The sequence below is a fragment of the Vicugna pacos genome, chromosome 3, assembly GCF_048564905.1.
Source record: "Vicugna pacos chromosome 3, VicPac4, whole genome shotgun sequence".
In the NCBI taxonomy this organism is placed as follows: domain Eukaryota; kingdom Metazoa; phylum Chordata; class Mammalia; order Artiodactyla; family Camelidae; genus Vicugna; species Vicugna pacos.
This window is the reverse complement of record NC_132989.1, coordinates 110250600-110278112: the sequence shown is the minus strand read 5'-3', so window position 1 is coordinate 110278112 and position 27513 is coordinate 110250600. Positions and strand designations below refer to the sequence as shown.

The following is a 27513-nucleotide window of genomic DNA, read 5'->3' as shown; positions in this document are numbered from 1 at the left end:
AATGAAATTATGCAGCCTTATTTTCTGAAGAAGACCTAGTTAATCATTCACTAAAATTCTGGATGAAGTGCAAAGAAAAAAGTTACGAGGTACAAAGATTAGCAAAAGATCCAGAAAGCCCTTGTTACTTTGTCAGCAATATCCTGGTATGATTTCTCAAGGTATGGTTGACTCATCGTAAGTAGAGAGCTTTTGGTAATCGTAGGGTGATGTTTTCCCCTCTGACTGTGATGGAGATAAGAAGGGGTTACATGAAAATTACCAACCTCACATCAGATTACTGTAGGTGAAGGTCTCCTATTTCTCTTCCTTACCTTTATTTTCTTAGGAAACGTCTACAATTTGTCCCTCTAGCTCTTTCTGAATTCCAGTGTACAGTATGAAAGATGGGCGTCCTTTCCAAAGGAACTCAGGTGCTTGTCCTAAAAGGTAAGTATAAAGAAGTACTCTGATACTGTCTTAATTGGCTTGGGCTGCCGTGACAAAACACCATAGACTGGGAGGCTTAAACTACAGAAGTTTATTTTCTCACAGTTCCGGAGGCTAGGAAATCCAAGATCAAGGTGCTGGCTGGTCTGGTTTCTGGTGACAGCTTTCTTTCTGGTTTGCAGATGGCTGTCTTGTGTCCTCCACGGTAGACAGAGAAGTCTGCTGTCTCTTCCTCTTCTTATAAAAGCACCAATCCTGTCAGACTGGGGCCCCACCCTGATGACCTCATTTAACCTTTATCACCTTCTCACAGGCCCTATCTCCAAATTTCTTAGTCAGGTCAAGCTGCTATAACAAACTATCATATACTCGATGGCTTAAACAATTTTATTTCTTACAATTCTGGAGTCTGGAAGTCCAAGATGAGGATGCCAGTATGACTGAGTTCTAACGAAAAATCTTTTCTGGCTTTTATATTGCTGACTTCTCCTTATTTCCTCACTTGGCAGAGAGTAGCAGAGAGGAAGAGTAAACTGTCCTTTGACTCTTGTAAGGGCATTAATTTCATTCATGGTTTCTCCACCCTACTGACCTCATTTGGTCCTAATTACCTCCAATGGCCCCATCTCCTAACACCATCCCATTGGAGGACAGGGTTTCAACACGTGAATTTTGGGAGGACACATTCAGTTCATATGACCAAATATAATCATATTGAGGATTAGGGCTTCAACTTATGAATTTGCAGTGAGGGGATATGATTCAGTCCACAGCGGATACTAAGGTACTTAGGGTATGGAGTTCCACTTTAGAAGCTCTTCAAGTAAGTTAAGATTATCAGCTGCCTGTGTTATTTGTTTAGGATGAAATTACACTTAGCTGGAAGCAAAGGACTGGTTTAATGTTTTCCAGAATTCCAAGTCTTTTTATATTATTCTCTGTTATTTCCTTTTGTATGAAATGGTTTCAATTTCATGATTAAATTTCGTCATGGCCTATACTTCTCCCAAAAAAACCTCTTGGGGACAATTTTGGGGGTTTCTAGGTAAACTATTACTACTGCAAGATATTTTTTAATAAACTATTTCCCCCAGTTTTCCCTGTAAAGTTATTTCTTCTAGTCTCAGAACTGCAAATACACAGTAGCCTCTTCATCCCCAAATCCTGCGTAAAAATAATGAGCACTCCACAATCAAGAAACATACTGAAAAGGGGGGTCTTTCAAATAAATACTCAGGTATTCCTGGAGTAGTTAATTTCTAAGTGAAACTAGATATACTTGCTTCCAAGCCTGGGTACAGTACATGAACCTGTGAAACTAGAATAAACCAAAAAGTACCTCTGCTGTGACTACTTTAGAAATTGATGTACAGAACATATTTGAAATCTATTTTTTATTGCTGTGACATTGGGAAATTCCATATAGTGAAAACACAGAATGTTTTGACTTTGCTATAAAATATGAGTTGATGGTATTGAAAAGGAAGATGTGCATCCAATTGGTACTAAGTTCCTATTAGAGAATTAAAGAATCAGCCAATCCAATAAACAAACACTGCAATGCCTTAGCAGTATTCTTCATGAAAAATTACTGTAAATAAGGGCTGAAGTGTCCAAAAAATAAGGACTCAGAGTCTTTGATACATTAACTATTCTAGGCAAGGCCACTGAAGAAGCAGTTTGAAATGATTCAAAATGCTACCAAGTCTAAGAACTTACAAATTATAATACCATCATTTTACTCTTAGTTATCTCATTTGGGAATGTTTGATTCTAAGGGGAAGCTGGAAACTGGAATTGTCTCTAGCAATGTTATTACACAGGCTGTTACTTAAGCTTAGTTTTGCGTTATTATTTATTCATCCTGACATAAAAATAGGCTAATTGTAATTATATCATAGTTCATTGGCTTACTTTTCACAACTTCCTCTAAGAAATTCTGATTTAGTCTTTGACTTATTCAGTTTAACACACCTGCTTTCTAATAATTTAGTTCAGTAATATCAGTAAAAAAATTGTGGGCATTTCCAACATACACTTACACATTAAAAATACACACATGTACCTCTGTGTTTATTTACTATAAAACATACACACAACACACTTTTTAAAGGATTAGATAAAGATGAAATACTTAACATTTAAATTATAATTTTTCTATTGAAGTACAAAATAAGAACAATATGACTAGACATTCTTCTTTATGTTGGAAAGTCTTGGTTTATCACTTTGTGACATGGTATTTGAGTTTGATTTTTTTCTAATATAACAGACTTTCTTTGAAATAGTTTTAGACATACAGAAAAATGGAGAAGATAGTACAGAGTTCCTATGTACCCTGTACCCAATTTCTCCTATTACTAACATCATACATTAGCATGGTACATTTATTACACTTAATGAACCAAAACTGGTACACTCTTACTAACTAAAGTCCATAGTTTATTCAGACTTCCTAACCTAACGTCTTTTTCTGTTCCAGGATCCCACCCAGAATACCACATAACATTTATTTGTCACGCCTTCTTAGGCTCCTCTTGACCAACAGTTCCTTAGACTTTTCTTGTTTTGATGGCCTTAACAGTTTTGAAGAGTACTGGCCAAGTAATTTTTAGGATGCCCCCTAATGGAATTTGTAATTTGTCTGACATTCTTCTCACTAGACTGGAGTTACGGGTTTTTGGAAGATCACAGAGGTGTGGTGCCATTTTCATCACATCATACTGAGGTTACACACCAATCACATGATTTATAACTGAGCTCAGGCCACATGGTAACTTTCTGGTCCACTGGTAAGGATTCAGCCTCTACAAAGGTCCATTAGTAAGCCAAAAGCCATTTTTCAAAAGGAGAGTAGTTATTCTCAGAGGATGGCAGGGCTTTGCCCCAAAATTCTAAGGGTTTGCATTGTGATTCACTTACAGGTACTTGCCAAAGACTCCAAATATCACCTCTGCCTGCCACTTCAAGCACCACTGGATCCACTGAGTCATCTGACCCACGTGGCACAGCAACGTGCATAACAGCCAGGACCTGTTGCCAAGACTTCCCTTCTCTCACTGTGGGTTACGCCTTTTATTTATTTATTTTTAATAGTAGGAGGGGCTGGATATAACAACTTACCCTTCACCTTAGAAGTGATGTCTTGAAATGCTCCACTCCACTGGACCCCTAGAAATTTCAGAGGTACAAGGCCTCTGAATTTGGGGGGATTTATTTCCCATCCTCTGACATGCAAATACCTTACAAATACGTGTATAGTAATTGCTACTTCCTGCCTACCAGGACCAACCAGCATATCATTATCAGTGTAACGGGCCAGCACAATGTTCTGCAGAAGGGGAAGGAGGTCCCTGAAGACTAAATCATGACATGGGACTGAAGAGTTGATGTACCTTGTGGCAGGACAGTAAAGGCGTGTTGCTGACTTGTCTGTTGATTCCTTCTAGTGGTCTTTTAGAACACATGTAATTGGAAAAAGCTTTCACCAGATCAATAGCTGTATACTAGGTACTAGGAAATGTGTTAAGTTGCTCAAGCAATAAAACCACATCTGGAATAGTGCAACTGGAATCACCACAAAATCAGATTTATGAAAATCCACTGTCATTCCCCAAGATCTAACTGTCTTCTGTCAAATAGGTGAGTCGAAAAAGGATGTGGTGTGTATCACAACCTTTGCAACTTTCAAGTTCTTGACAGTAGTGCTAATCTTTGCAATCCCTCCAAAAATGTGGTATTGTTTTGGCTTATGTTTTTATAGCTTAGCAACAGTTCTAGTGGCTTCCATTTGTCCCTTCCTATATTAACAACCTTCACTCTACAGGTGAGGGGACCAATGTGGGGATTCTGCCAATTGCTGAGTATGTCTATTTTTTTATGCATTCTGGAACTGGGGAAATAACCACAGGATGTGTTCAGAGATGCACTGGGCCTAATGTAAGATGGACCTGAGCTAAAATTCCACTGATCACTCGACCTTCACAAGTCCCTACTCTGATAGGTAGACAGTGATGTTCAGGTTTCCATGAATTAGTGTTAAGTCAGAGCCACTGCCTACTAATCCCCCAGAAGTCTGGTTATTTCCTTTCCCTCAGTGCACAGTCACTCCAGCAAATGACTATAGGATCCTTTGCGGAAGACTGGGGAAGAAATTAACATTATACATTTTTGGCAATGAAGTAGGGTCCTTCCTCAAGAAAACCTAACCTTCCCTTCTTTCAGAGTTCTGGGTATGTAAATTGGCTCAAGTCTGAGAACTGATTGAAGGACTGCGATTCTCCACTTTCGTGATGCAAGCTGGGATTTCTGTTCATAGACCTAGAACTCTTCTGCTTATAAAGACCAAGTAGGAGGGGGAGGGTATAGCTCTGTGGTATAGCATGTGCTTAGCATGCAAGAGGTCCTGTGTTCAATCCTTGGTACCTCCACTAAAAATAATAAATAAATAAATAAATAAATAAACCTAATTACCATCCCTCCTCCCCCTGCACCAAATAAAAATAAATTAAAATAAATTAAAAAAAAAGACTAAGTAGGAATTTAGTAATTATCCATTTATTTCTTTTCTAGGGACACCACTATCAATTGGCTAATATCACAGGTCTCAGTGAGTCAGACAATTCTGACTATTGTTTTATCCATTACAGCAACTGCATTGGTCCCACCTTGCCACCCTGAGATCCCACTATCCCCACTGCATTTTGGAATTTCATTTGATGGTACCAGTCTCTACTGTAAGATACATCTGATTACAGAGAAGAGCAACTGCAGATCCCATCAAGGATGCTGGGACTTCACAAATCATTTCTCACAGTCATGGTGAAGCGTAATGTCCTCTGGCTCCCTCCTGGGGTGGGTGAGAAGTTTTTCCAATGATAAATCCACTCTAACATTTCAGTCTTCTCAAATCTTTGGATATCTTCCTCTACAGTCTCCCAGGCAGTTCTGGCACTTCAATTTCACTTATTGTAGGCACTTTCAGGTGGATGGAAGTTAAGTAATCAATGGAAGTTTTGCTCAGGTCCTTCTCACAGTGGACCCATTGGGTTCCTAAACCTATCTTGTGGTTATTTTCTCACTTTCACAGGCATAGTAGGAAAAGACATACTAACAACCAATGAAACAAACTGGTAAGCCTTATCTAACCCTTTGAAATAAAATGTATCTAGAACATCTGCTTAGCACTCCTTATCAATAAATTTGGCCTGATAGCATTTTATAATCCTTCATCTTTATCCCTGTATTAGTTTCCTAGGGTTGTTGCAGCAAAGCACCCCAAACTGAGTGGATTAAAACAAATGTAATCTATTTTCTCGCAGTTCTGGAAGCTACATATCTGAAATCAAGTTGTCAGTATGTCCATGCTTATTCTGAAGGCTCTTTAGAATAATATTTCCCTGCCTTTTCCTAGCTACTAGTGGCTCCTGGCATTTCTTGGCTTCTAGCTACATCACCCCAATCTCTGCCTCCATCTTCACATGTCCTTATTTCTTCTGTGCCTATATACTCTGAATCCTCTCGTCTTTTATAAGGACACCAGACATTAGATTGAGGGTCCATGCTAATCCTGCACATCTCATTTTAACTGATTACATCTGCAAAGAACCTATACCCAAATAAGGTCATATTGAGGCTCCAGCTGGACATGAATTTTAGGGGACACTAGTCATCCCACACCCTTAATATCCATACAAAATTTAACTGTAGATTCTTTTGTATGCTCTGAATTTTTTTTAGCATGTTCATTTATTACTTTTTCAAATATAATTAAAGGGGGAAATCCATCACTGTTCTCTGCCTTAAAATACAAGTATTCTTTCCATCCGGTTTCTCCCTCTGATGTCAACTACTACTTAGAATCCCTACACTGGTCTTCCTGTCTTGTCTTTTCCCAATCTTTTCTCTAACTGCAGACAACTGCGGTATTTCAAAATAATCTCCTCCTTCCGACCTTTCAAGGAGGATCAAGCTCAAGTACCCTAATTAGCCAAAGGTGGTTTTTCAAGATCTGGTCTCCAGCACCCTTCTCGAAAGAAGCTTTGTTTCTTCTTTCAGTAAAATCTCCTGTTATATATCGGTTCTGCCCCAGAACTACTCGCAGGTTTCTGAACTGCCCATGCCACTCCCTTCCTCCACACTTTGGTCCTGAGCTGCTTGCACTCATGACCGCTGCTCACCGTCAGCGGCTACTACGCTATTCCCTCCCCAGTCATGAAACATTGTCTTCTGATCTTTGAAGCCTGTTAATATTTCCCCTTCGCCCTTGCTCCTCTTAAACCAAATTTCCTATAAGAAAGAACGTAGTTCAGGAACACACCGTGCTGCGCTGGCTCACCTGTCGGGCAGAACCATTTCGCTCTTCCCGCCCTCACGGAAGGGAAGGACTGTAACTCCCAGCCCTGGAGCCGCCAAGCCCGACCACGCACCGAAGGCTAAAGGCCGCCGGGCCTCGGGGACGGGTGGGTGGTGACGGACCTGTCACACCGGAGAGGCCAGGCCATCCACTCGGCCCACATCCCTCTCTCCACAGCCAGGGAAACCCCGTCGGCGGATAGCGAGGCTCCGAAGCCAGGAGAGACACTGTAAGAGACGCCCAAATATGTCAGCGCCCTTCACATCTCAAGGCCGGCCTTCCTCCGCCTCTCCGAGGACGCGTCCTCGCCGCTAGTCCTGTGCTTTTCCCTCTCCCACCACGGCCCGGTCCCTGGGGACTCGGAAGCGCCAAGACATCTAGAGCGATAAGCGCGCGCCGGGGACTCTGGGGCCGACTGGCGGCGCGCCCGGGGGCGGAGCATGCGCAGCAGCCGCTCCGCGTGGACCGTCTTCGTCTCGGGCGTCTGGGCCCGTGCAGGCGCATGCGCAGGCTTCGGGGCTCAAGGCGCCCCGCCCTCCCGGGCCACGCCCCCTCGCCGCGGGTCAGAGGCCGCGGGGCGGGCGGTGGTGACGGGCGCGGAAGCCGTGCACCCTCGGAAGCCGGCGGGCTGCAGAGAAGCGGCGGCCACGGCCGGGCGCCCCGACGGGAGGGGCTCTGGATCGCTGGAGGCGGCTGAATCCCTGCGGCGGCGCCGCCGGCGGCGGCGGCGGCCCCATGAATCGCGGGACCATGCCTCAGCCCGGAGCGTGGCCGGGCGCGAGCTGCGCCGAGAAGCCGGTGCGGGAGGCGGGGGCCGCGGCTCCGGAGGGCGGGAAGGCGGCGGCCGGTGGGCAGCCGCGGACCAAGCTGCGGTGCCCAGCTGAGCAGTGAGTGCAGGACGCGGGCTGGGCACGGCGGGGGCGGGAGGGGACGCTGGGCTCCGTGCCCTCAGAAAGGCTGGGGGGGCGTGGGGCCGGCGGGGGTGTAGCAGCGTGGGGCCCTTCCCACCTCGGCTTCTAAGTAAGGTTAGCGACAGAGAGGAATCTGAAGACACTCGTCCAGTGTCCCCGTACAGAAGTTTTCCCGGAAGGCCCATCCTGAAATTCTGCTTATCCATTGCCTCTACCCCACCCGCTATTTTGACATCTCCATAGCTTTAACGTTAAAGAAAACTCCAGAAACTTGGGGAAGAAACTCTAGAAGCAGATTGTTTGAAAACTCATTCCTATTAGATCTTTCCTCCAACCTGGTGCGGGAAGAAAGTAAGGTTGTCAGTGTCATAGGCACAGGAAAGCTGAGCCACGCGACACGTTTGTTCTTGGAAGGCAAGTTGCCGCCTGATGAGTGTCCCACCTGTTGGACAGACTTTGGACGGAGTCTGACCCTGTTCTGTTTTGCCAGTTAGCGGCTTAACTAGATATCTCCAACCCTCTTTGTTTTTAAATCGGAAAGGCAGTGTTGGTTAGATCAATGATTTATTGAACTGTAAAGAAGGTGGCTTAAATCAGGAAAGTTTAGAGTTTCTGCAAGGATCTGGGGAAAGGGACTGAAGCAGAATATAAACTTGAAGGCTGAAACTTCTCTGCACTTTCAAGTTCTAGTCATATATAAATGCCTTTGGAATTCCAAAAGTGACAAAAGCACTCGAATAACCAGTTTGACAGATATCTTACTTGACCAGAAACTCCACTTTTTCTCCCCATTTCCTAAAAAGGGGTCCTAGGAGTGGGGACTGTTATTGCAGATATTGTAATAATTCTCGCTTATATGCTTCTTTACTGTGGGCTTTGACATTCTCATTTACAGAGCACCCAAACCCCTTGAGATAGTGTTACCCACACGGTTAATGGCCCCTGGGAAAGATTTAGAGCAGAAAGTCTTAAACTCCTGCCCTCAGGAGCTAGGCACGTAACTGAAGTGAGTGAAGCTGGGTAGGTGCAGTCTGTGGATTCCTGGAGAGCTGGGTCCGTTCGGGCTGGGTCTACCAAGTTCTGGCCTCTAGTTGCTGGATTTTCTGTATTTAAAGAGTTCAGATATTCTAAAATGTTCTGGTTTTTAAACAGTAGCATTTTATTTTATTTTTAAATTGAAACCACTGTGTAGGCCCACGTGTGAGCTGATGTGACCTGTGGCTGCTGTTTTGCTCCCTGGGTTTGAGACCTGCCTCAGCCTCTGCAGCGGGTAAAGTGCCTTTACCCCTTCCCAGCCCAGGCTAGTTTTTAACTGCTGCTGCCAGGCTGGCTGCTGCTACCTTGCTCATGCCCTGGTGGTCTGAGCTGGGCCCCCACCTAGTGGCCCTGGCCTTCAGATGCTGCTTCTCAGCCTCAGCAGTTTCATGCCTCCCAGGAGATGTGGAAACTTGGAAATCAGAACCACAGTGCCCAACATGTGCATAGTTATTTGGCAAGTTTTTCTGCTGTGTGTGGTTCCCAGAGCCTGAGCACCTGGGGAAATGGGTCATGGTGCGAAAGGAACACTCTTTCCTGATGGGAAGGTTTTGTGGCACAGTGGCCACTGACTGTCAATAGAATTATAGGCTTAGAGCTGAAAGGAATCTAAAAAACCCCGGCCTAGGTTTGTCATTTTACACATTAGGAAAACAACTTGCAGATTTGATAGGTGCAGCTTGTCCAGGGAGTAGGCTTCAGGGCCAGGTTCCCTGATGCCTGGGTAGGAACCTCCCCACTATTTCTCTCTGACTTCTCAGCAACACTAGGCAGAGGGATGTGACTTCTGATGACGGCCGACTTTACTTTTTTTTTTTTTTTTCCTGGAATAGATGTTCCAATTTACTGTTTTATTTCATAGCGTAGTTGCTTTTTCTTCCTATTTTTGTTGTCTTTGGCCATCTCATTCTCTTTTAAGTCTCATAAGAGAGCAAGGGGGAGTAAGGGAAAGAGGTGACAATAACTTCAAATGTCAACTTCTGAACGTCAACATCTTACGTTTTGGGCTTTCTTGCTTAATATGTGGGCAGTGGGGTTGCTTCTTGCTCTGTGATATTTTCTCAAGGGCTGGAGCAGCCATGCTGCATTACATAAACATTGCTTATTATATAGTTTGCAATATGATGTGTGCACACCAGCTTTTACATGGTGATGTATGCAGCCTAATAGTTGAGTGTAGATTTAAATAAATAAAGTAGTGCCTGAATTAAGTCGTCAAATAGTTTTTAAACCTTATGTTTTTCTGTCATTGGAGCCAGTCCCTTCTTCCCACCCAGAGAATTGGGTTTGCCCAGCACACGAATTGAGTAAAATCTTTGCACCTGGAAATATGAAACACTGTAAGATGCAGATATTTTGAGATAACTTGCAAAGGCATTTAAATACATTCAGTAGATAGCAATTATGAATACAAATCATAGCCCAACTTCTGCAGCCATTGCTCACTCAGGCTGTGACTCTTTGAGGGGTGCAGTGATGGGTACGGGAAGGGATGGCTCATTTCCTGGGCAGCTCTGTAGAATACTGATTCCTTTTGACTGAGATCACTGTGTTTTGGAAGGGAAATAGTGGAGAAAAAAGACTTAAAAACCATATGGATAAGCTAGTTTCTAGATCTCTTTCCTTCCTTTTCTTTCTTTCCTTTTTTTCTTAGTTCACTTGAGAGCTGTGGTGGGCTGGCATTCCTTGGACAAGCCATATGGATGGCTCACAAGATGACTTAGGGTTCCTTTTGAAGAAGTATTGGGCCAGACCACATTTTGTTGACTTTCTGGGGAACTCCTGCTGTCAGCAGGTCTCCTATACTCTGTCCCCTGCTCACTTGACCTGTACAATTGCAACTTATGCTGTGTCTACTTCTTGCTCTTAACTAAGCCAATACTACAGTCCTTGAGGATCAGAATGGTCCTGGGACATGGTTGGTGGCCAGGCTTGACATCCTTAGGAAATTGAGCAATGAGGCTGCTCCATCCGTGGTCCTTCTTTATCTGCCTGTCAGTGGGACAGGGCTTGAATCTGGGGTCCACAGGCTTGCTGTGTGTAGAAAGGAACATGTGTCTTTGTACCCCTCTGAAATTGAAGAAAGAATTATATGTATATTTATGTTTTTCTGGACTGAGATTCTGATGAAAGCTGTAGATTCTCCAAAGAGCTGTGAACAGCAGCTTGTTAAACCATTGTTCTCAGGTGTTGCTATTTGTACTATTGTGCAGATTTGTTTTCCCACCCATCTCACACCTTAGCAGCCTTAGAAGGCTATTTTTGGTGGGGTAACAGCTACACCCTCCTGCCCTTTCCCCCACCTGAGGGTAGAACCTGCTTCAGGGCTGGGATGTCTCTGAGAAACCTCATTGTGGAGGGTGTCACGTGGAGTAGCAATGAGCCAGTCGTGGAAAGTCCACTTGTAGGAAGGAGGTGGAATCTTGGCCTGCGTGCCGGTACTTTCCTGCATTTGATGTGTTGTTCACTCATCTATACAACCGCTAAGAGGTGAAGACAGGCTGGGTTGAGTGGTCTTTACTTTTCCTGTGCCTGTGTGGGATGGTGCATTGGTGTCACAGTGGTTGACACTGTCTCACCAGCACTGCCTGGGCCATTAGTCTTCTAGGACAGGCCAAGTTAAGCATGAACTGCAGCATTCAAGTCCAGAGAGCTGAACAAAGTCATACTCAATTTAGCTTTTTCAGATAACTAAGGGGAACTTGGCGCAAATGTTCATAACGGTGAGTGATTAAAATGCTGTCTTGTTAGCTTTGCATATACGTTAGAATTGACTATTTTCATATCATGTATATGCTTGTATCAGAAATTGAAAAATTGACTTCACAGGAGTGTCTTCTGCTTCATGGAGCTCTGTGTTTTTAGCTTATACTTTTGTTTTGGGAAATAGTATAATTTTGTCTATATGTAGTAAGCATTTTTAAATTCAGTTTTCAAACATCTGTTATGCAAGTCTTTGAACAGAAAGTGGAAGGTTATAATTTAGTATGCAAGGTCATGTAACTTACTCAATGATGTGTATTGTCTTAATATTAAGAATAAAGTATTTCATCTCTAAGAAAATGAGAGTTTGAAAATACACACTTTAAAATAACATGATGCTAAACCAGTAATTTTCTAAGTAGGAATTATTAGCATTTTGGTTTTAAAATTTGACTGTGTAATTGAGTATGACTCACATGCCATGGTCCCCAAGAAATCAGGGCACATTTAAGACTTTGTCTTACTTTTCTACACTACTTTTCTAGTGATCTGTATGTTTTCTAGAAGGAAACTTTGCTATTGTGATCATTTGAGCCTGTGTACTTCAGTGGCCTCTTTTGTGCCAAATGCTGGTCACTCTTCACTCCCACCCCAACTTGACACACACAAAAGATTGCCAAGTTTCTGAAACTGGCCAGCATGGAGGAGTTTATCTTATCATGTAATAGCCCCTTTCCTTTCATTGTTTTGCCCTCTTCCCTTCCCATAACAAAAATTTAAACCTCTAGCTATTTTAGATTCCCAACTGTGAATCTAATTTTGTTCTCTTGTTGTTTCAGTTTTAATATTTTGCTACTTAAAAAAGTTAAAGCAAAAATTTATTCAGTGAAGTATTTTCTTAAATAAAGGGTTTTTAAAATTTTTCTTGTTTTCACAGACCTTTCTGGCTTTCCAGCTGATTGTCCTTATGTTGGATGTGTTTCATTTTGGCTGTTAAATGTCTACTCTTCTGACCATATCAATTGAATTTTATTGCTTGAACCTATAACTTATCCTCTCTCCAAGGAAACACAGCTTTAGGATCATTTTCAAAGTGGCCTTTAAAGGCCATATTACAGTTTCCCTGGTGGCCCTGGCAAGTTAGCAGATGTCCTTGGTTACATGTCCTTGGTGAATGGCCATGGACAAACAAGTAAGCAAACATTTGTGCATGGGATCAGAATGAAATCTAGTTGTGGCTGAATATACTCTGGGCCTCCCATTCATCAGTTTCTGCTTTAATTTGTTTGTATGTCTTCAATCACTACTTTTTTTATTTCCAGTAATCTTCCTTTCTGCTCTGTCTTCCCTTTGGCTTCTTATGTTGACTTCGTTTTATTCCTCTCCTGTTGGTCTCTGGGAATTCGTGTTTGCGGCTGTACACAGAGATGCTTGTTCAGAGAGCCTCTTCTTGGGCACTGGTGTTGCCGTTGCACTTTGGCTATTTTGTGGATTAGACAGAAGGAGGACAAGAGTGGAGGCAGAGACGCATGCCCACAGCCACAGAATTTGCTTGAAGTAACATGTTTATGGACAAATAGATTCATAGTCTGTTAGAACTAAGAATTGGAAGAGGAACCTTGCAGGTTATTTAGATCTCGTCCGGTCTTCTCATTTTGAAGATGAGAAAACTGAGGCCAAGATTAGGGAAGTGGCTTCCACAAAGACATGCTTCTGATAATGATAGGAAAATAATTCACTTAAATGCCTGTTTTACAGGATCAGAATTTCTCTCCTACTTGATAAAGCTAGGAAGGAGGTCAAAAGATATCATCAAACTATTAAAAGAAGAACTAACACATTTAGTCACTTTTTATTTTAGGCGTTTGATGTATAGTTCCTGTGAATCTGGTTTCTGTTTGCTTTTAACCCTGGCACAGGCTCCATGGTTGACATCACACCTTTTACTTGAAATCTCACTGGGGTTAGAGCACATGGAAAGTACCTTTTCCCTAATACGGCCCCTCAACCCCACAACTTGAAAAAAAATACATCACCTTTATTTAGAGATTTTGAAAAAAGGGAGTAAGAAATGATCTTTGGGCGAATTTTGCATCACTACTCTGCACGCATGGATATAGGATGAGCGTTATTAAGACTAGCTAACTTTTTTGAGTGCTAAGTAATTTGTGTGTCTATTTTCACAGGAGTCTCTTGAGGTGAGTACTGTCCTTTTTACAGGTGATTAAATTTAGGCACTGAGAAGTATAGTCACTTTAGTTCCATGGTCATACATATGGGTGATGAGGGCTGGAATGAGGAGTGGTTGAGCCCTGACACTCCGACTCCAGCCTTGGCACTCGACAGTGAGCTCACCCACACAGCACGTGCCCTGGTGCGGTGGGCGGTGAGCCACCCATGCAGAGGGCATAGATGGAGCCAGTCACAGGTGTAAAAGCACAGGTTAGTGTTGGCAAGTGTTTGGACTGAAGTGCGGGTGTGTATATCTGAATCACAGAATACAGGCTAGCGTGGCGGGTTAGGTCCAGATTTAGACGTCCCTGCTAATTTGGGAGCCTTTGAAGGGTTTCAGAGGGTGGAGGGCCTGGGATGCGTTAGACTCCGCACCTCAGCCTGCCTCTCTCGGCGCCCCTTCTTCGTCTGTCTCTTGCTCCCTCTCACCCCTTCCCCTCCCCAGCTGTGCGAAGCTGTGCACTAGGCGCTGGGGTGCTAAGGGAATTGAGGACAGGAGTATCTTGAGTCATTCACTTAATTTCTTATTTTGTATTAACTTATTAACTCATCCTTTCAGGTTCCGTTGTGCCTGGAGCCTTCCATCCTGGGTGAGGTTTGGGGGTGTGCTGGCATGGGGAGGGAGTATAGGGAATTGGGGGTCGGATCTCTCCTTACGTGTGCGTCAGCCAGTTTCCTTGTTTTCAGCTCTGGGTGTCCCCTGTACCCTCTGAAGTTCTTGGCATCCCGAGTTCCTGAGGCTTTCTGGGACCCTGCAGGGTCCACTGGTCTTCCCTTCCAGCAGGTGCCCCTCCATCACTCACTGCCCCTCCTTCCGCTTCTGGACTGTTTGGGCTTTCACATATCTTGTGGTCTCAGCAAAGATAGAGTTGGCATTTCTGTTTCTCATCATTGTCATGTTGTGGTGTATTCTTGAAAAGGAAGCATCTTAAAACTCAGGAGTCCTGCTTTTCATCCTTGTCCAGCGCCCAGTGGGGTTTTCTCCCTTTCTAGTACTCTGTAGGTCCTTGTTAGGTCACGAAATGAGCCTGGAGGCTCTTTAGGGAGCCGTCGTGTAAGGCCCTGTGGAGGTATGTGGGGCAGCGGGAATGTGCTCACGGAAGGCAGGTGGCTGCTTGCTTGTAGGGGTCCCGGGGGAGGAGGCGGAGCCGTGGGGAGGTTTGTAGGTTTGGGGACTTGTAATAATTGATGTTCCCCTGTCCTTATTTTTGGAGTAGCTATTGTAAAATTTACCTGTGACACACTAAAGTTGGTCATTGGCCTGCACGCCTATACAAATACTTTTATTAGCACTATCTCCATTCTTGGAGCTTGAAGAATCATGGCACAGCTTCACTGATAAGACATGTGCTTAGGTGCTTACCTATGTGGTTGAGACATTAATAGATGTTAAATTAAAATGGTTTCAGAGCCTTGTAGCCAGTGAAGTGGCATAAAATGTCTCATATAAAGTAAAAAACCTCTGAATTAGAATGCTAGAAACATGAGTCTAAGATAAAAGACCCATATTTTATCAGATTGTCATCATGTAATGTGAAAAAGTTAAACTTTACATGTCTTACACATTTTTTAGGCAGCTGCATATTGTGATAAGAGGGAAAATGTCAGTGCAACAAGTTTTTGAAATGTCTAATTTGGTGTGATTTCAGCGAAGAGGACATGTATCGTGACGCGGATGAAATAGAAAAGGAGAAAGAATTACTTATACATGAAAGAGGGTCATCAGGTATGTTTGGAATTGTTTTATGTATAGAGTTCTTACCGTTTATAGTAGAAAATGCAGTTAAATCAATATATCCATTTTCATAAAATACTGAGATGTGCTTCCTCGGAAGTGGTCTTATGCATGTGGTCTTACCTGCATCAGATTATTCGCTTACTGACATATGTTTGGGAAATACTGTTTCCTAAGGTTTTCAGATTTTAATGCAAGTACGTTCCCTGTGTGTTCTTGACATTCAAGTCATTTTTGCACCTGTAAGGATTTGGTTAATCTCTTGACAGCACTCTCTCACAGTTCTTGATTTCCTTATATTCTCGGACAGTTTGGGTTTGAAGTGCGTTTTTCATTTCTAGTGGAAGGCCTTATTGAGAAGCTGGCTCTCTGGGTCTTTGCGTGCAGATGGCCATGTGAATTTGATTAACTTACAGAAAGAACAGTCATGAGATTGACCGCACTAATTCTCTTATCATTTCATGATTCTGTGCGCATGTTTCTGTTCAGTCATGCCTGCTCTGCTCACCCCTACCGGGACCCGTTGACCCATTGCAGCTCCAGGGAGCCACCCCTCCTGACCGCCCCTGCTGTGGGCACTGCCGGCAGCAGGACTGTGTGTGGAGGGCCTCCTCACTTCCCTGCCAGCCTCGTGCGGGAGCCGAGGGAGGATGCTCCAACATGGGACACGCCATAGACGATCCACAGGTGGCGTGTTCTTGCACATCACCCGTGTAACGTGTGTGTTCGACTGGTTTGTTTTAAGGACCAGCTCCTGTTTATTTTATGGTTAACAAAATATTTTACATATAATTAGGAATGCAAGGTACAGAGTGGGGTTTTTGATAGTAATTTTTGAGTCTTGCTCACAAGGAGCTGGGGGAGCTCTTCACCGCGGCAGCCCCGGGAGATGTCCTTTGTGGTGGTCCAGCTGAGTGTGTCCGGGCCATGCCGCCGTGGTCCTCCGTGGCCTTCAGAGGAGGCTCGCTTCCCCCGCCGCAGCTGCACACACTTCCCCTCGGACTCGGTCCTGAGTCATGTTCCTGAGGAGAAATTGCTTCCTCAGCCATTGCTCCTTCCTGCCGCCTTTGCGGGGCCTCCCGCTCTGTCGCACGCCGCAGGCTCCCGGCGGGGTCCTCTCCTGTCCACCAGGGAGGCCCGAGGCAGGGCTCTGGCCTTTCAGCGGCCGGCTCACGCCCAGCCTTGGTCCGAGGCTCCAGTGCGTCCCTTTACACTGCGCCTCGGTCCTTCTGGGCTCCCCACCCTTCCTGAGACAACATCCTGTGGACGGGCCTCGGGGCGGGGGGGAGCTCTGTCTGTTAGAAAATGTCTTTATTTCACTTTCTTTCTGGAATAACCCCAGAAGAGTAGTTGTTTTCTCTAATTTGTTTGAAGATTGTATTCATTGTCTTCTGGTTTCCTTGTAGTTGAAAATGCTGCAGTCAGTCTGATCCTTAATCTGTAAGTAAGGTCATCTGTCTTTCCTCCTCCTCGTTGTCTGGTGTCCTGCGGTTTCTCCTTGATGTCTCTAAGTATGGCTTTTAAAAAATTTTTATTTTAACATTTTACTTGGGATTTTTTTTTTACTTTTTGAATCTGAGAATGCCTATTTTCATCAATTCAGGACAAGTCTCAGCCATTATTTTTCTGAATGTTGCCTTTTTCCTATTCTATTTACTCCTTGTAGAGCTCTAATAAGGTGTTTGCTAGCTCTCATTCAGTCATCCAGGGCCCTCAGTTACACACCCTTTCATATGTATTTTCTGATTTTTAGTCTCTGTTGCATTCTGGACAGTTCCTTCAGAAATTTTTCCTTTGTTTTTTTGAAAAGTTATTTTCCCTCCATATTTGCCTAGTCTTTTTTTTTTTGGATAATGTATTGCTCTTTGCTTAGGTTTTTATTCCTTTTATTTCTTAAGGCTTTCTAAACATACTCCTTGGGCCTGATAATTCCACTGTCTGAAAATCCTGGCGGGTCTAATTATGCCAATTGCTATTTTTGCTTATTTCTTGTTTCTTCAAAGTTTGGATTGTAACCCCAGCTTCTGTGTATCCGTGCAGAGTTTGTGCAACCTGGCTTGAGTGTGAGAGAATTTGGCCTTGTTTCTGCCAGGCACTCAGGGCCACTTTCTATTCATTTCTAAGCTTGGGTTTCCAGGGCCTTGCAGCTGTTGTGAATTCACACCCTGTTCCTGCATGAGAGCCGGCCTGTGGGTATGAATTCTTAGGGGAGACTTCCTCTCTCCCCAGGTCAGAGCCCAGGCCAAGGCATAAAGTTTTCTTATGCTCCCTCTTTGTTAGTGAAGAAGGTTTTTTTCACCTCGTTGAGAAATCAGTGGACTATGGCTTTCCGGCAGAATTTGACATGCCACCTGTTTCTGTAAATAAAATGTTGTTGGAACCTTTTAGTTTGCATATTGCCCATGGTGATATTCACACATGGTAAAGTTGAGTAGCTGTGACCAACCTTACAGTTCTCGAAGCCAACATTATTTACTCTGTGGCCCATTACGGGAAGAGCCTGTGATTCTTGCCCGAGCCTCTTGGTGGAGAGTCTGTGTGTTCTGCAGAGGTTCAGTTTTAACTCCCCACCCTCCGAGGGTCTGAATCCTTGTCTTTGTCACCACGTGGTGGTTAAGGCACACACCTCTTGGTTATTTCAGCTTCTAGTTACCACAGTGATTTTCAGCTTCCCCCCCTTTTGTTTGTTTGTTTGTTTGTTTTTAAGGTTTTGGGGCCATTAGAAGTGTTAGTAATCAGAGCCTGTGTTGTATGCAGTTTAACAAAGAAGGGACCTGTGGTATACTTTAAGCCACTTGAGGTCAAGCACTGCCTGTCCCGCGCCTCCAGCTGCTGGCCTGGAGGCCGGCACATAGTGGCTGCTGGAGTCGTCCTCCTGAAGAACCACAGGGGGATGGAAATAAAAGTATACTTTTGATGGTGGCAGCTGTGCAAGTACCCGTTTCCCTACCCTGACTGCCTCACACAGGCGTCTGAGTCAGCATAGGATTGCAGCCTGTGGCGTGGCCTCTTTGCCTGGCGGGGCCCCCGGCCTCCTCGGTCCTGAGCTGGTGGGGCCTGCTTTGCCCTGCCCAGAGGCCAGGTCTTGTCCCGGTGTGCACAGGAGAGAGGGCTGCGGTGAGGGGAGCGGGAAGGCTGGGCTTGCTTCCCAGGAGGCTCTCGCTGAGCCAGCGATGTGCTCTGCCTGGTGGGAGAGACTGGCCCAGTACATGTCCTGGACTCGGGCGTTGTGGGGAGGTAAGTGGAAAGGCAGATAAAAGGGAACTCTTCCCTCCACCAAGAAGACACTCAGAAAGTGTTTCCTGACTTTCAACGATGGCTGGTCTTTATTTGAAGGTTGGCTGTGCGGTGTTGGTATTTGTGGTTTCCATGTATTTTGCTTCAGGGGTCTGTTTCACCTTTAAGCCAATCCTGACTTACACCACAGATAAATGTATTTATGGTATCTGTATATGTGTTATTTTCCCCTTTGTATAAAAGATTTATTTTCCTTTTGAAGGCATTTACTATGAGTGTTTTAAAGATAGGCCGTTCTTACATTTTGTGTTTAAAAAATAATTGATTAACCTGAAGTGCAGGAAGGTCTCAGGGCTCCTCATGGGCCCGTCAGTCAGCCGTCCCCGCGTCCATCACCCTCGGTGGTGATGCCTGGAGTCCCTTTCTCTTCAGTAGTCCATACCCCATTCAGGGCAGAATCTGGGGCTTTATCGTCTTCGCAGCCCCTGGTCCTAGCTCAAAGCTTGGCACACATTAGACATACAGTAAGTATTTGTTGAGTTGAGCTGAATATAACATTTTAATTTTAGGTACAACTTCCTCCTAAGTAAATATGTTGTAAGGAACTTGTGTGTTTATATCCTAATTTCTTTGCTAACATTTACTTCTTCAATATTTTAAAAAGGAAGTCAAGACATGCCTGAGAATTTACATCTCTTTCTTCCTAAAACACACACACAGTTGTATGCATGTGCGTGCATATGCGTATACCACAAAGTCAAAACCCAACTTTGTGTTAAACAAGGAAAACCTAAAGGCCAATTTTTTTTTTACCATATCATTTGTTTGATCATAAGTTGTATTTTTAATTTTGGAGGATGTGTTGTTAGAGTCAAAGTCTGTCCAACTCACGTTGAGCGCTGCATTAATTTCTGGCTGATTATCAACAACTTACAGCCTTTTGGGATCAGGACAGGATATAACTGGATATAAGTAAATAAAGATAATTAAATACACCTTTTAAATAGAGGTGTTATCTCTTTGTATAATGGATGCAAAGAACTAATGACAGATCATTAGATGTGTCTTCTCACAGCTCAGACTGCTGCATGTCTAATTGGAACAGTATTCATGGATACCTGGGTCAGTGATTGTAGGTGCTGAGGGCACAGCCAAGAAACAAAACAAGCCCCTGCCCTCAAGGAGCTCATGTTTTGCTGTGTGTGTGTGTGTGTGTGTGTGTGTAAGGGTGTGGGGGGGAGGCGGGGTACAGAATGAGAAATATGACAGGCATCGATCAGTGCCAAGAAGAAAAACAAAACCGTGTAAGGGGAATAGAGTGAAGGTGTGTGTGTGATGTTTTGATATCGGGTGTCAGTGTCAGAGGTGAGCAGAGAGCTCAGGGAGTGAGGGGCAAGTACCTTGCAGGTAGGCCCAAAGCCGTCAGCGTGAGGAGTGGTGGGAGCTGAGGCCTGAGAGGCAGTGGGGCGCCGGGGCAGGGGGCCCTTGTAGGTAGTGAGGGAGAGGAATCCGAGTGTGGTGGCAGGCCCTAGAGCCCAGCACTGATGGGTAACGTCTGACTTATGTTTTAAGTGCATCGCTCTGGCTACTGTGTGGAGAGTGGTCTGTAGGATCTGGTGACGGGGAGCCCCATTGGGCGACCTCTGTGGTTATCCAGGAGGTGATGGAGGTCTGGACCAGAGGGTAGGCAGTGGTGGGATCCTGGCTTTTTTTGGGGAATGAAATGAGAGAGGAAGTAACCTTCAAGTAAAGCAGTGCCATTATTCTGCTTATGCTTTGGTTTCATTATTTCCCCCTCCCCCATCCACTTTTTTTGATTCTTTACCAGAACCCAGATTAAGTGTCGCTCCTGAAATGGACATCATGGACTACTGCAAAAAAGAGTGGAGGGGAAATACGCAAAAAGCAACATGTATGAAAAAGGTACGATGCCTGGGTGCCTGTATTTCGAGTCTTTCCAGTAGTCTATCATAAATATTTAATACGTCCTTTTTTATTTTTAGACATTGGTGATGACAGCTGCTATTACACTGTATAAATATTGGTGTTCTAATATTAGAGATGAGGAAACAGGCTCCAAAGATAAGGGATTTATTTGGAATAACAGTATTAATACAGAATCATCATCAGTAACTTGATTTCTTTGAAAAACTCTTAAATAACTCTGTCCTGTTCAGAATTGGGTGAGCCATTGGTGGTCCTCCAGGGGTCATTTGGGAATGCCTTTCTGACCTGGTAAGGTAAAAGCCTCAGATGTCATACGTCTGCTGTCCTCGCCCGGGTTTGTATTCATGTCCTTCAGTCCTCCACAGCCTAAGCAGAGGGATCTGGAACTGCTTCCTTTATTTAGGGCATCCCAGGGTCTGCCCTCTTTCAGTCCCATTGCATAGATTGGTGACCCTAAAGTTGTCCCTCCAAGGCTGTGGGACGTCAGGGATTCCCATGACATGGTTCTCTTGTTCCTGTGACCAGGCTGGGTCATTGCTCAAGTCAGACCCCTTGACCCACTTGTACTGCGCGGTCATCTGAGCAGCACACCCTGTTGGTTTCCTGTCAGACGTATCCTGAATCCAGCGTTCCTTTGTAGGGTGAAACTGCTGCTGCAGCTGACCCTTGAACAACATGGGTCTGAACCGCGCAGGCCCACGTGAACATGGGTTTTTTTCACTAAATATGTAGCAGTACTCCACTGTATGCAGATGTGGAACCATGGACTTGGAGGGCCTGTGGTCAAGTTATACGTAGATTTTTGGTGGAGTTGGGGGCCAGCACCCCTAACCCCTGAGTTGTTCGAGAATTGACTGTATTTGACTTTTCCTGAGCTACAGAAATGGCAGTTTCAACCTAACACTTCTGCCACCTCTTGTAACTTCTAGGTTATAGTCTTTACTCATTTTTCTCTTGGGATTATTTACAGTGTGAGTTTGAATACACTTCTGGCATATTAGAGATATTGACCTGTCATATTTGATAGAAATATCTTTTTAATTTTTTTTGTTTGTTTAAAACTGTACTGTTTAGGATTTAAAATTTTTAGCTGTTTGAAAACATTTGTTCTTGTCCTCGGAACTTCATTTTGTAGAAAACGTTGTACACCTTTTAGCAGGCACCTCAGCTGCCCATGCCTGCCCTGAGATGGGCTGACTTTACTCAGGACGTAGCTGCCACTTTGGAAGCTCTGAGAGCAAGTGTCACCCCTGCTACCTGCATGTCTGGACTGTAGACTCTTCATGTCTCAGGCATTTGTTAGAGAACTCAGTCAAGAAATACCCAGGACTCTCCGGTCCTGCCAGAGGTTGAGGACATTTAGATTTCTGAGGCCATCTGCTGAATATGCATATCAGCCACTGACAGATTTTCTAAAAACCTACAGCTTTGTATCAAAGTGGATAACCAGAGGCCAGGTATCTAAACTGTATTTTCTCATCTTCCCCAGAAATGCTGTCACTGGCCTGCAATTTTATTTTATGATCTCAGTCTCTTTAAAGGATCTGTTCTAAGAGTTGGCACCTTAAGGTCTACAAATGAAGATGTCTGCTAAGTTTTCCAAATATTCCATATTTTGGAATTCATGCTGAGATGATTCTTCTGTGATTTTAGTTGGACTCTTCAGTGACCAAATAAAAAGGCACATCAGTTAGAAAAGGATCCTGTCAGGACCCCTGGCAGGAATTAAGAGCATTTCTGGCCCCAAGAACAGCTTGGATCTCAGTTATTTTTTGTTTTGGATATTCTTTTGGAAGTAAGTGGTATAAACCCAAATTTAATTTTAGAAGTTTGAGTCACCTCTGAAATCGCATGAGTAGTTTATGCATTTTGAAAGGTGCAGTTCTTTTGAATTAGCCATTGTGCGTATTTGGGGTAACTAGGGGTTTTGCCATAGGGAAGAGGCGCATATTAGAATGCACGAGTCTGCTTGACGGGCCATTATATTGCAGTGGTTGGACCACTAAATAAAAATGCGGCTCTCCAAATTTTATTGTTGAAAAGAAGTACTTTTATATCAACTTTTAGCATCATCCTGTGACTTAAACCTTGAAAGCAACTGATAATGAGGGTCCAGTAGTTGGACGCAGGGTGACTGTTGCATGGTGCCCACCCATGATGAGGGTGACACTCTTTTTGTGAAAGTGTCAGTGGGGAGCAGGGTTTCCAGTGACCGTGGAGGAAAAGCAGGACAAGCGAAAGGACTGCCAGGCGGGGGGTGAGTGAGGTGGGGAAGCCGCGAGGCTGCTGCCCGTGTCTGAGCAGTGTCCAGCGGAAAACTCCGATCATCTGGGCTGCCTGTGGACCAGGTCACTGGGATTGGGATGTGCTTCAAAATGGTCCGTTTGGATGGCTGTATTTGAGTGACTGAGCATGCCACTGAGCATTTTCAGTTCCTTGTTTCACTTCCAGGCTGAACAAGAATGACACTTAAGTCTACTTTTTAAAAAAGTCTAGCAGGTTTTTCCAGGCTATACCTCCCTAGCATGTAGGTTTTCTTACATATACCATGGAAATTTAGAATTTGGGGTATTATTTTTAATATGGAGAAATAAGCTGGGTTCATCTCTCTTGTCTTTCTTATCTCTTCATTAAAGAGTTAGGGGTCAATTTAAACACAGATTAAAGCCTTCAGAATGTTGGTTGTTAATAAATAAGTGTTAACAGTTGCTTAGAAAGGGACGTATAACTCCAACTTTGGGGGTGACTAGCATTTTATTAATACTTGATATGTTATTAATATGTTCTAGTGTGTTGCATATGCTACATATGTCGGTATTTTGACAGTATTAACATTTGTTAATTTTGTGTGATTAATTTAAAAAAAGGAATTAGAATATCTTAATGTGGAAGACTCAGCCAGTCTTGTTTCCGTTCTTCCAGGGATCGGGGGCACATTGTTTCTACAGGAATAAAACTCTCCACACTGTCTGAAGTCAGTAACGACCATTTTGAATTCTTTGATGCTTTCGCCCAGGGCTACGAGGAGGTGTCTCAGAAATTCACCTCCATAAGGCGAGTCCGTGGAGATAATTACTGTGCGCTGAGGGCCACGCTGTTCCAGGCCATGAGCCAGCCGGCGGAGCTGCCCTCCTGGCTGCAGGACCCGGAGCTCACGCTGGTACGCTGCCGCTGCAGGTTTGAGTCTGCAATGTTTCCAGTCGTTTTTGTGAGAAAGACTTCTCTGCCCCATGTGCCATGTGCTAGCACTGCCTGCAGGGTGATCAACATGAGGGTTTATTCAGTTTTGTGGGGCAGGGATAATTTGCATAGTGAAGCGACCAAAAATGATTGCTATTTCCCAGAAGAGGAAGATGATAAAGTGTATATAACACTTCAGCAGAATTGGAGAGCCGGTGTTTAGGGTCTGTACAAAGCACTTAGGGGCAGTATGACTTCAGTGTTGGAGTCTGTGCCATGTGGGCTGGATATTGTGCTATCTGAGAACTTGCTGGAGTTTTTGAAGGCACATTTCTGTAGTCTTGGCTGCAGTTCAAGGACCCAGCACCCTCTGCGTACTGGCTTGGTAGGTGACGGGGAGCAACACCAGAGAGGAGGGATGTTAATGTCAGCCTGAGGAAGGCTTCCTGGGAGGTGAGGGTCAGGAGCTGTGTCTCACGCTGACCCTCTGTAGTGTTTTAAATTTAAATCTGCAGTGTGGTAGTGGCAGCCCAGGAACTCATGTATCAGTGACACATATCAGCTGAGGTCATGTAATAGGTTAGGTGTAGAATAACCTCAAGGAGTTTGGTGGGCAGGCGTGAGTGGGCAGAACTCACAATATGACATTAATTGGAAGAAAATTAGAAGTTTTGTGCATATATTAAAAAAGAAAACCCAAAAAGCTAGCTCTGGGAGGTCTGCCGTACTGGCAGCTTAAAAGGGAAAAATAATGTCAGGGTTTTAATTGATTGCAAGCTAAACATGAGCCCACGTGGTGTGTGATGGCCGCAGGGATAACGGAGCCCTGTTTTTTTCCTTTTTGTTTTTCAGTTGACGTGCAGTTGATACACAATGTTATATAAGTTACAGGTCTATAATATAGTGATTCACAATTGTTAAAGGTTGTACTCCATTTACAGTTATTATAAAATATTGGCTCTACTCCCTGAGATGTGCAGTGTGTCCCTGTAGCTTATTTTATTGCCCTATATTGCCCTTCCCTGTCCCCACTGGTCACCACCGGTTTGTTCTCTGTAGCTGTGAGTCTGCTTCCTTTGTGTTATATTCACTAGCATGTACTTTTTAGATTCCACATGTAAATGATATACAGTATTTGTCTTTCTCTTCTGACTTATTTCACTTAGTGTAATGCTTTCCAACTCCATCCATGTTGCTGCAAGTGGCAAAATTTTGTTCTTTTTTAAATGACTGAGTAATATTCCATTGCGTGTATATGTATGTATGTGTGTGTGTGTGTGTGTGTGTACACATACACCACATCTTCTTTATCCAGTCATCTGTTGATGGACACTTAGGTTGCTTCCATATCTTGGCTATTGTGAATAACACTGCTGTGAACATTGCGGAGCATGTATCTTTTTGAGTTAGTGTTTCTATTTTTTTCTTAAATATATACCCAAGATTGGAATTGCCGGGTCATATGGTAGTTCTGTTTTTAGTTTTTTGAGAAACCTCCATACTGTTTTCTGCAGTGGCTGCACCAATGTACATTCCCACCAACAGTGTACGAGGGTTCACTTTTCTCTGCATCCTCGCTAACATTTGTTACTTTTGTTCTTTTTGATGATAGCCATTCTGACGTATGAGGTGATACCTCACTTGTGGTTTTGATGCGCATTTCCCTGATGATTAGTGATGTTGAGTATCTTTTCCTGTGCTTATTACGAAACCCTGTTTTAAAAGGAATGCTTCTAAAACGCAGGCAGTGACCGCCTGTCTTGAACTGAGCTGATCAGATTCCATCTTGAGGGCTGAGGATGTGCCTGTACCCTCAGTACAGATGGAGTGTGTGTAAGATGATTTGTCTCACTTAGGGAACAGTTGAAGGAGCTGGGGTATTTGCCTACAATGAAAAAGATGTGTAGAGGATACTGGCTGGCAGCTAAGCTGGTTAGAGGTCTGTTAGGTAGACGGGTTCACACACCGTCAAAGGGCAAAACCAGGACCATTGGGTAGAGGATACTGCCTGTCTGTCAGGTGATTGTCTATTTTATAAACTGGTATAAGATCAGCACACTTGTGTGTTAAACTGTCTAGGTGGTGTCCGTGGAAGATGCTTTCTTCTAACCAAAGATGCATGTCATCTTAAGCAGATTTCTCTGTTGTAGCTTATTTTTTTTATCAGAGGCAAAAGAAATGGATACATTAGGCTATTTTTAGCTTTGCAAATCATAATACATGTTAGTACTGAAATATTTCAGAATTGTTGCTCAATCAAAAGCGTTCCTGTGACTGTGAGACACTGGTAGGGAAGCAAACATGGGTGATTGCGCTGTGTTTTGCTTTAACTTGTGTTTGATAACCATAGCTTAATTTATAGATTGTGACATAAAATCCTCCTTAATTAGGCTGAATTTTCCTTTGAGCCTTTTACTTTCAGGGGCTATTTAGATTTATGGACTTAATTGACGTAATGAATTTGAATTTTTTTATACTTTCTGAGAAACTCTGGTGCAAATAGCATTCTACATAATTAAACATGTAAGATATGCCCCATGAAATAAAGCACAGTGTTCCTTTTACTTTGCTAACAGGATACGTTTGGGTAGGACCATCTGCCATGTTACAAGTGGTCGGCAGAGTGTGCTTGGTTTCTGATCAGCATTAGAATCTGTCGTGTGGATGAGCGGTGGGGCTTTGAGGTGGCTTTCCTGACTTAATCTGAGTCATATGGAAATTCTCAAGTGCTCTTTCTGATTTCTTCCCTTTTCTGTATATATCAGCCAACAAATGGCTTTCTCTTGGGAGCATAACCTAACTGGTTGGTCACAGTGGTATTACTTTGTCATCTAACCTTTGTTGAATGCCAAGAGGCCTGTGTCGGAGAGAAAAAGCATGTCATACCTGCCTGTGAGTTCAGTATGAAAGTTTATTGAACTTCTCCTGCTCTCACTCAACCAGGCTTGTCCATGTGTTGACTTTGCAGCCGCCAGCCACTTTCCCATTGATTGGAGCTCTTTCTTGACAGGGTCTGTTTTGTCGTTTGTCTTGAGCAGGTGTCTGGTGTACCACATGTTTCTTGTTCGAGGTGCCAGTGCAGGAAGGTGCCCAGTCTTGGTTGTTGCCCTTGATCTGTCTATGTTTTAACCACCAGTTGTCCCGTGCACCCGCCTATGGATGCTGTTCCATCCCTGTTCTCATTCTGGGCCTTCCACCCGGTCTTCCTTCAGAAAGGCTTCACTGACATTGGTCTTGTTGAGTGAGTGAGTGGGTGGTGCGGCATGACCTAAAGAAGTCGGGGTGGAACCAAGTGCGAGTATATAGAGGGGTGGTGAGGCCTACAGGGGCTGGCAGTGCGTCTGATGGTGGTGGGGTACCCCGACTACCTCCCCCAGAAGCGGTTTCTCCATCAGCAGATACTGCTGGTGGTGTGACTGTGATAAGTAAATGTCTTAATATCTATTAGCACACGTGCTTAAGACAAGCAGATCCAGTGATACTTAACTGTATTTTTACAAAACGAGAGAATCTTACAGGAGTTTTTGTATGAAAATCTCTGCCCATTTCCTACCCGTCTTCCTCCTACATCAGAATAACTTGTATCCTGTCATTTTGATTAAACCATGTTTACTGTTAGAATTTGCTATAAATTGTTTGGGTTTAAACTGGGGTAGCCTTGCTATTATAAACACAATAACCATCTGACGATGAATCTGTCTCAGTTTACCTTGATCCTTGGTCTTTCTGAAATGCCGAGGGTCTCTCCT

The 27513-nt window shown here is 43.9% G+C and overlaps 1 protein-coding gene and 1 long non-coding RNA gene across 9 annotated transcripts in view; one reads left to right on the top strand and one right to left on the bottom strand.

Annotated features, from left to right (window-relative positions):
- The window catches only part of LOC107034667 (uncharacterized), a 49954-nt gene extending 42756 nt beyond the window's left edge, over positions 1–7198 (bottom strand). For all 6 annotated transcript variants that reach the window (XR_012071558.1, XR_012071557.1, XR_004189397.2 and 3 more), the window contains exons 1-2: positions 6767–7198; positions 315–422 (exon numbers count right to left, since the gene is read on the bottom strand). This is a non-coding gene — a long non-coding RNA (uncharacterized lncRNA). The remainder of the gene's footprint in view (positions 1–314; positions 423–6766) is intronic.
- Positions 7199–7352: 154 nt separating this feature from the next.
- The window catches only part of OTULIN (OTU deubiquitinase with linear linkage specificity), a 32533-nt gene continuing 12372 nt past the window's right edge, over positions 7353–27513 (top strand). For 2 of the 3 annotated variants that reach the window (XM_072958839.1, XM_072958838.1), the window contains exons 1-4: positions 7353–7671; positions 15315–15391; positions 20466–20560; positions 23601–23744. In XM_072958839.1, the coding sequence (XP_072814940.1) occupies positions 7520–7671; positions 15315–15391; positions 20466–20560; positions 23601–23744 (468 nt within the window). In that variant the 5' untranslated portion in view covers positions 7353–7519. The remainder of the gene's footprint in view (positions 7672–15314; positions 15392–20465; positions 20561–23600; positions 23745–27513) is intronic. The other variant, XM_072958840.1, reaches the window with a different exon arrangement.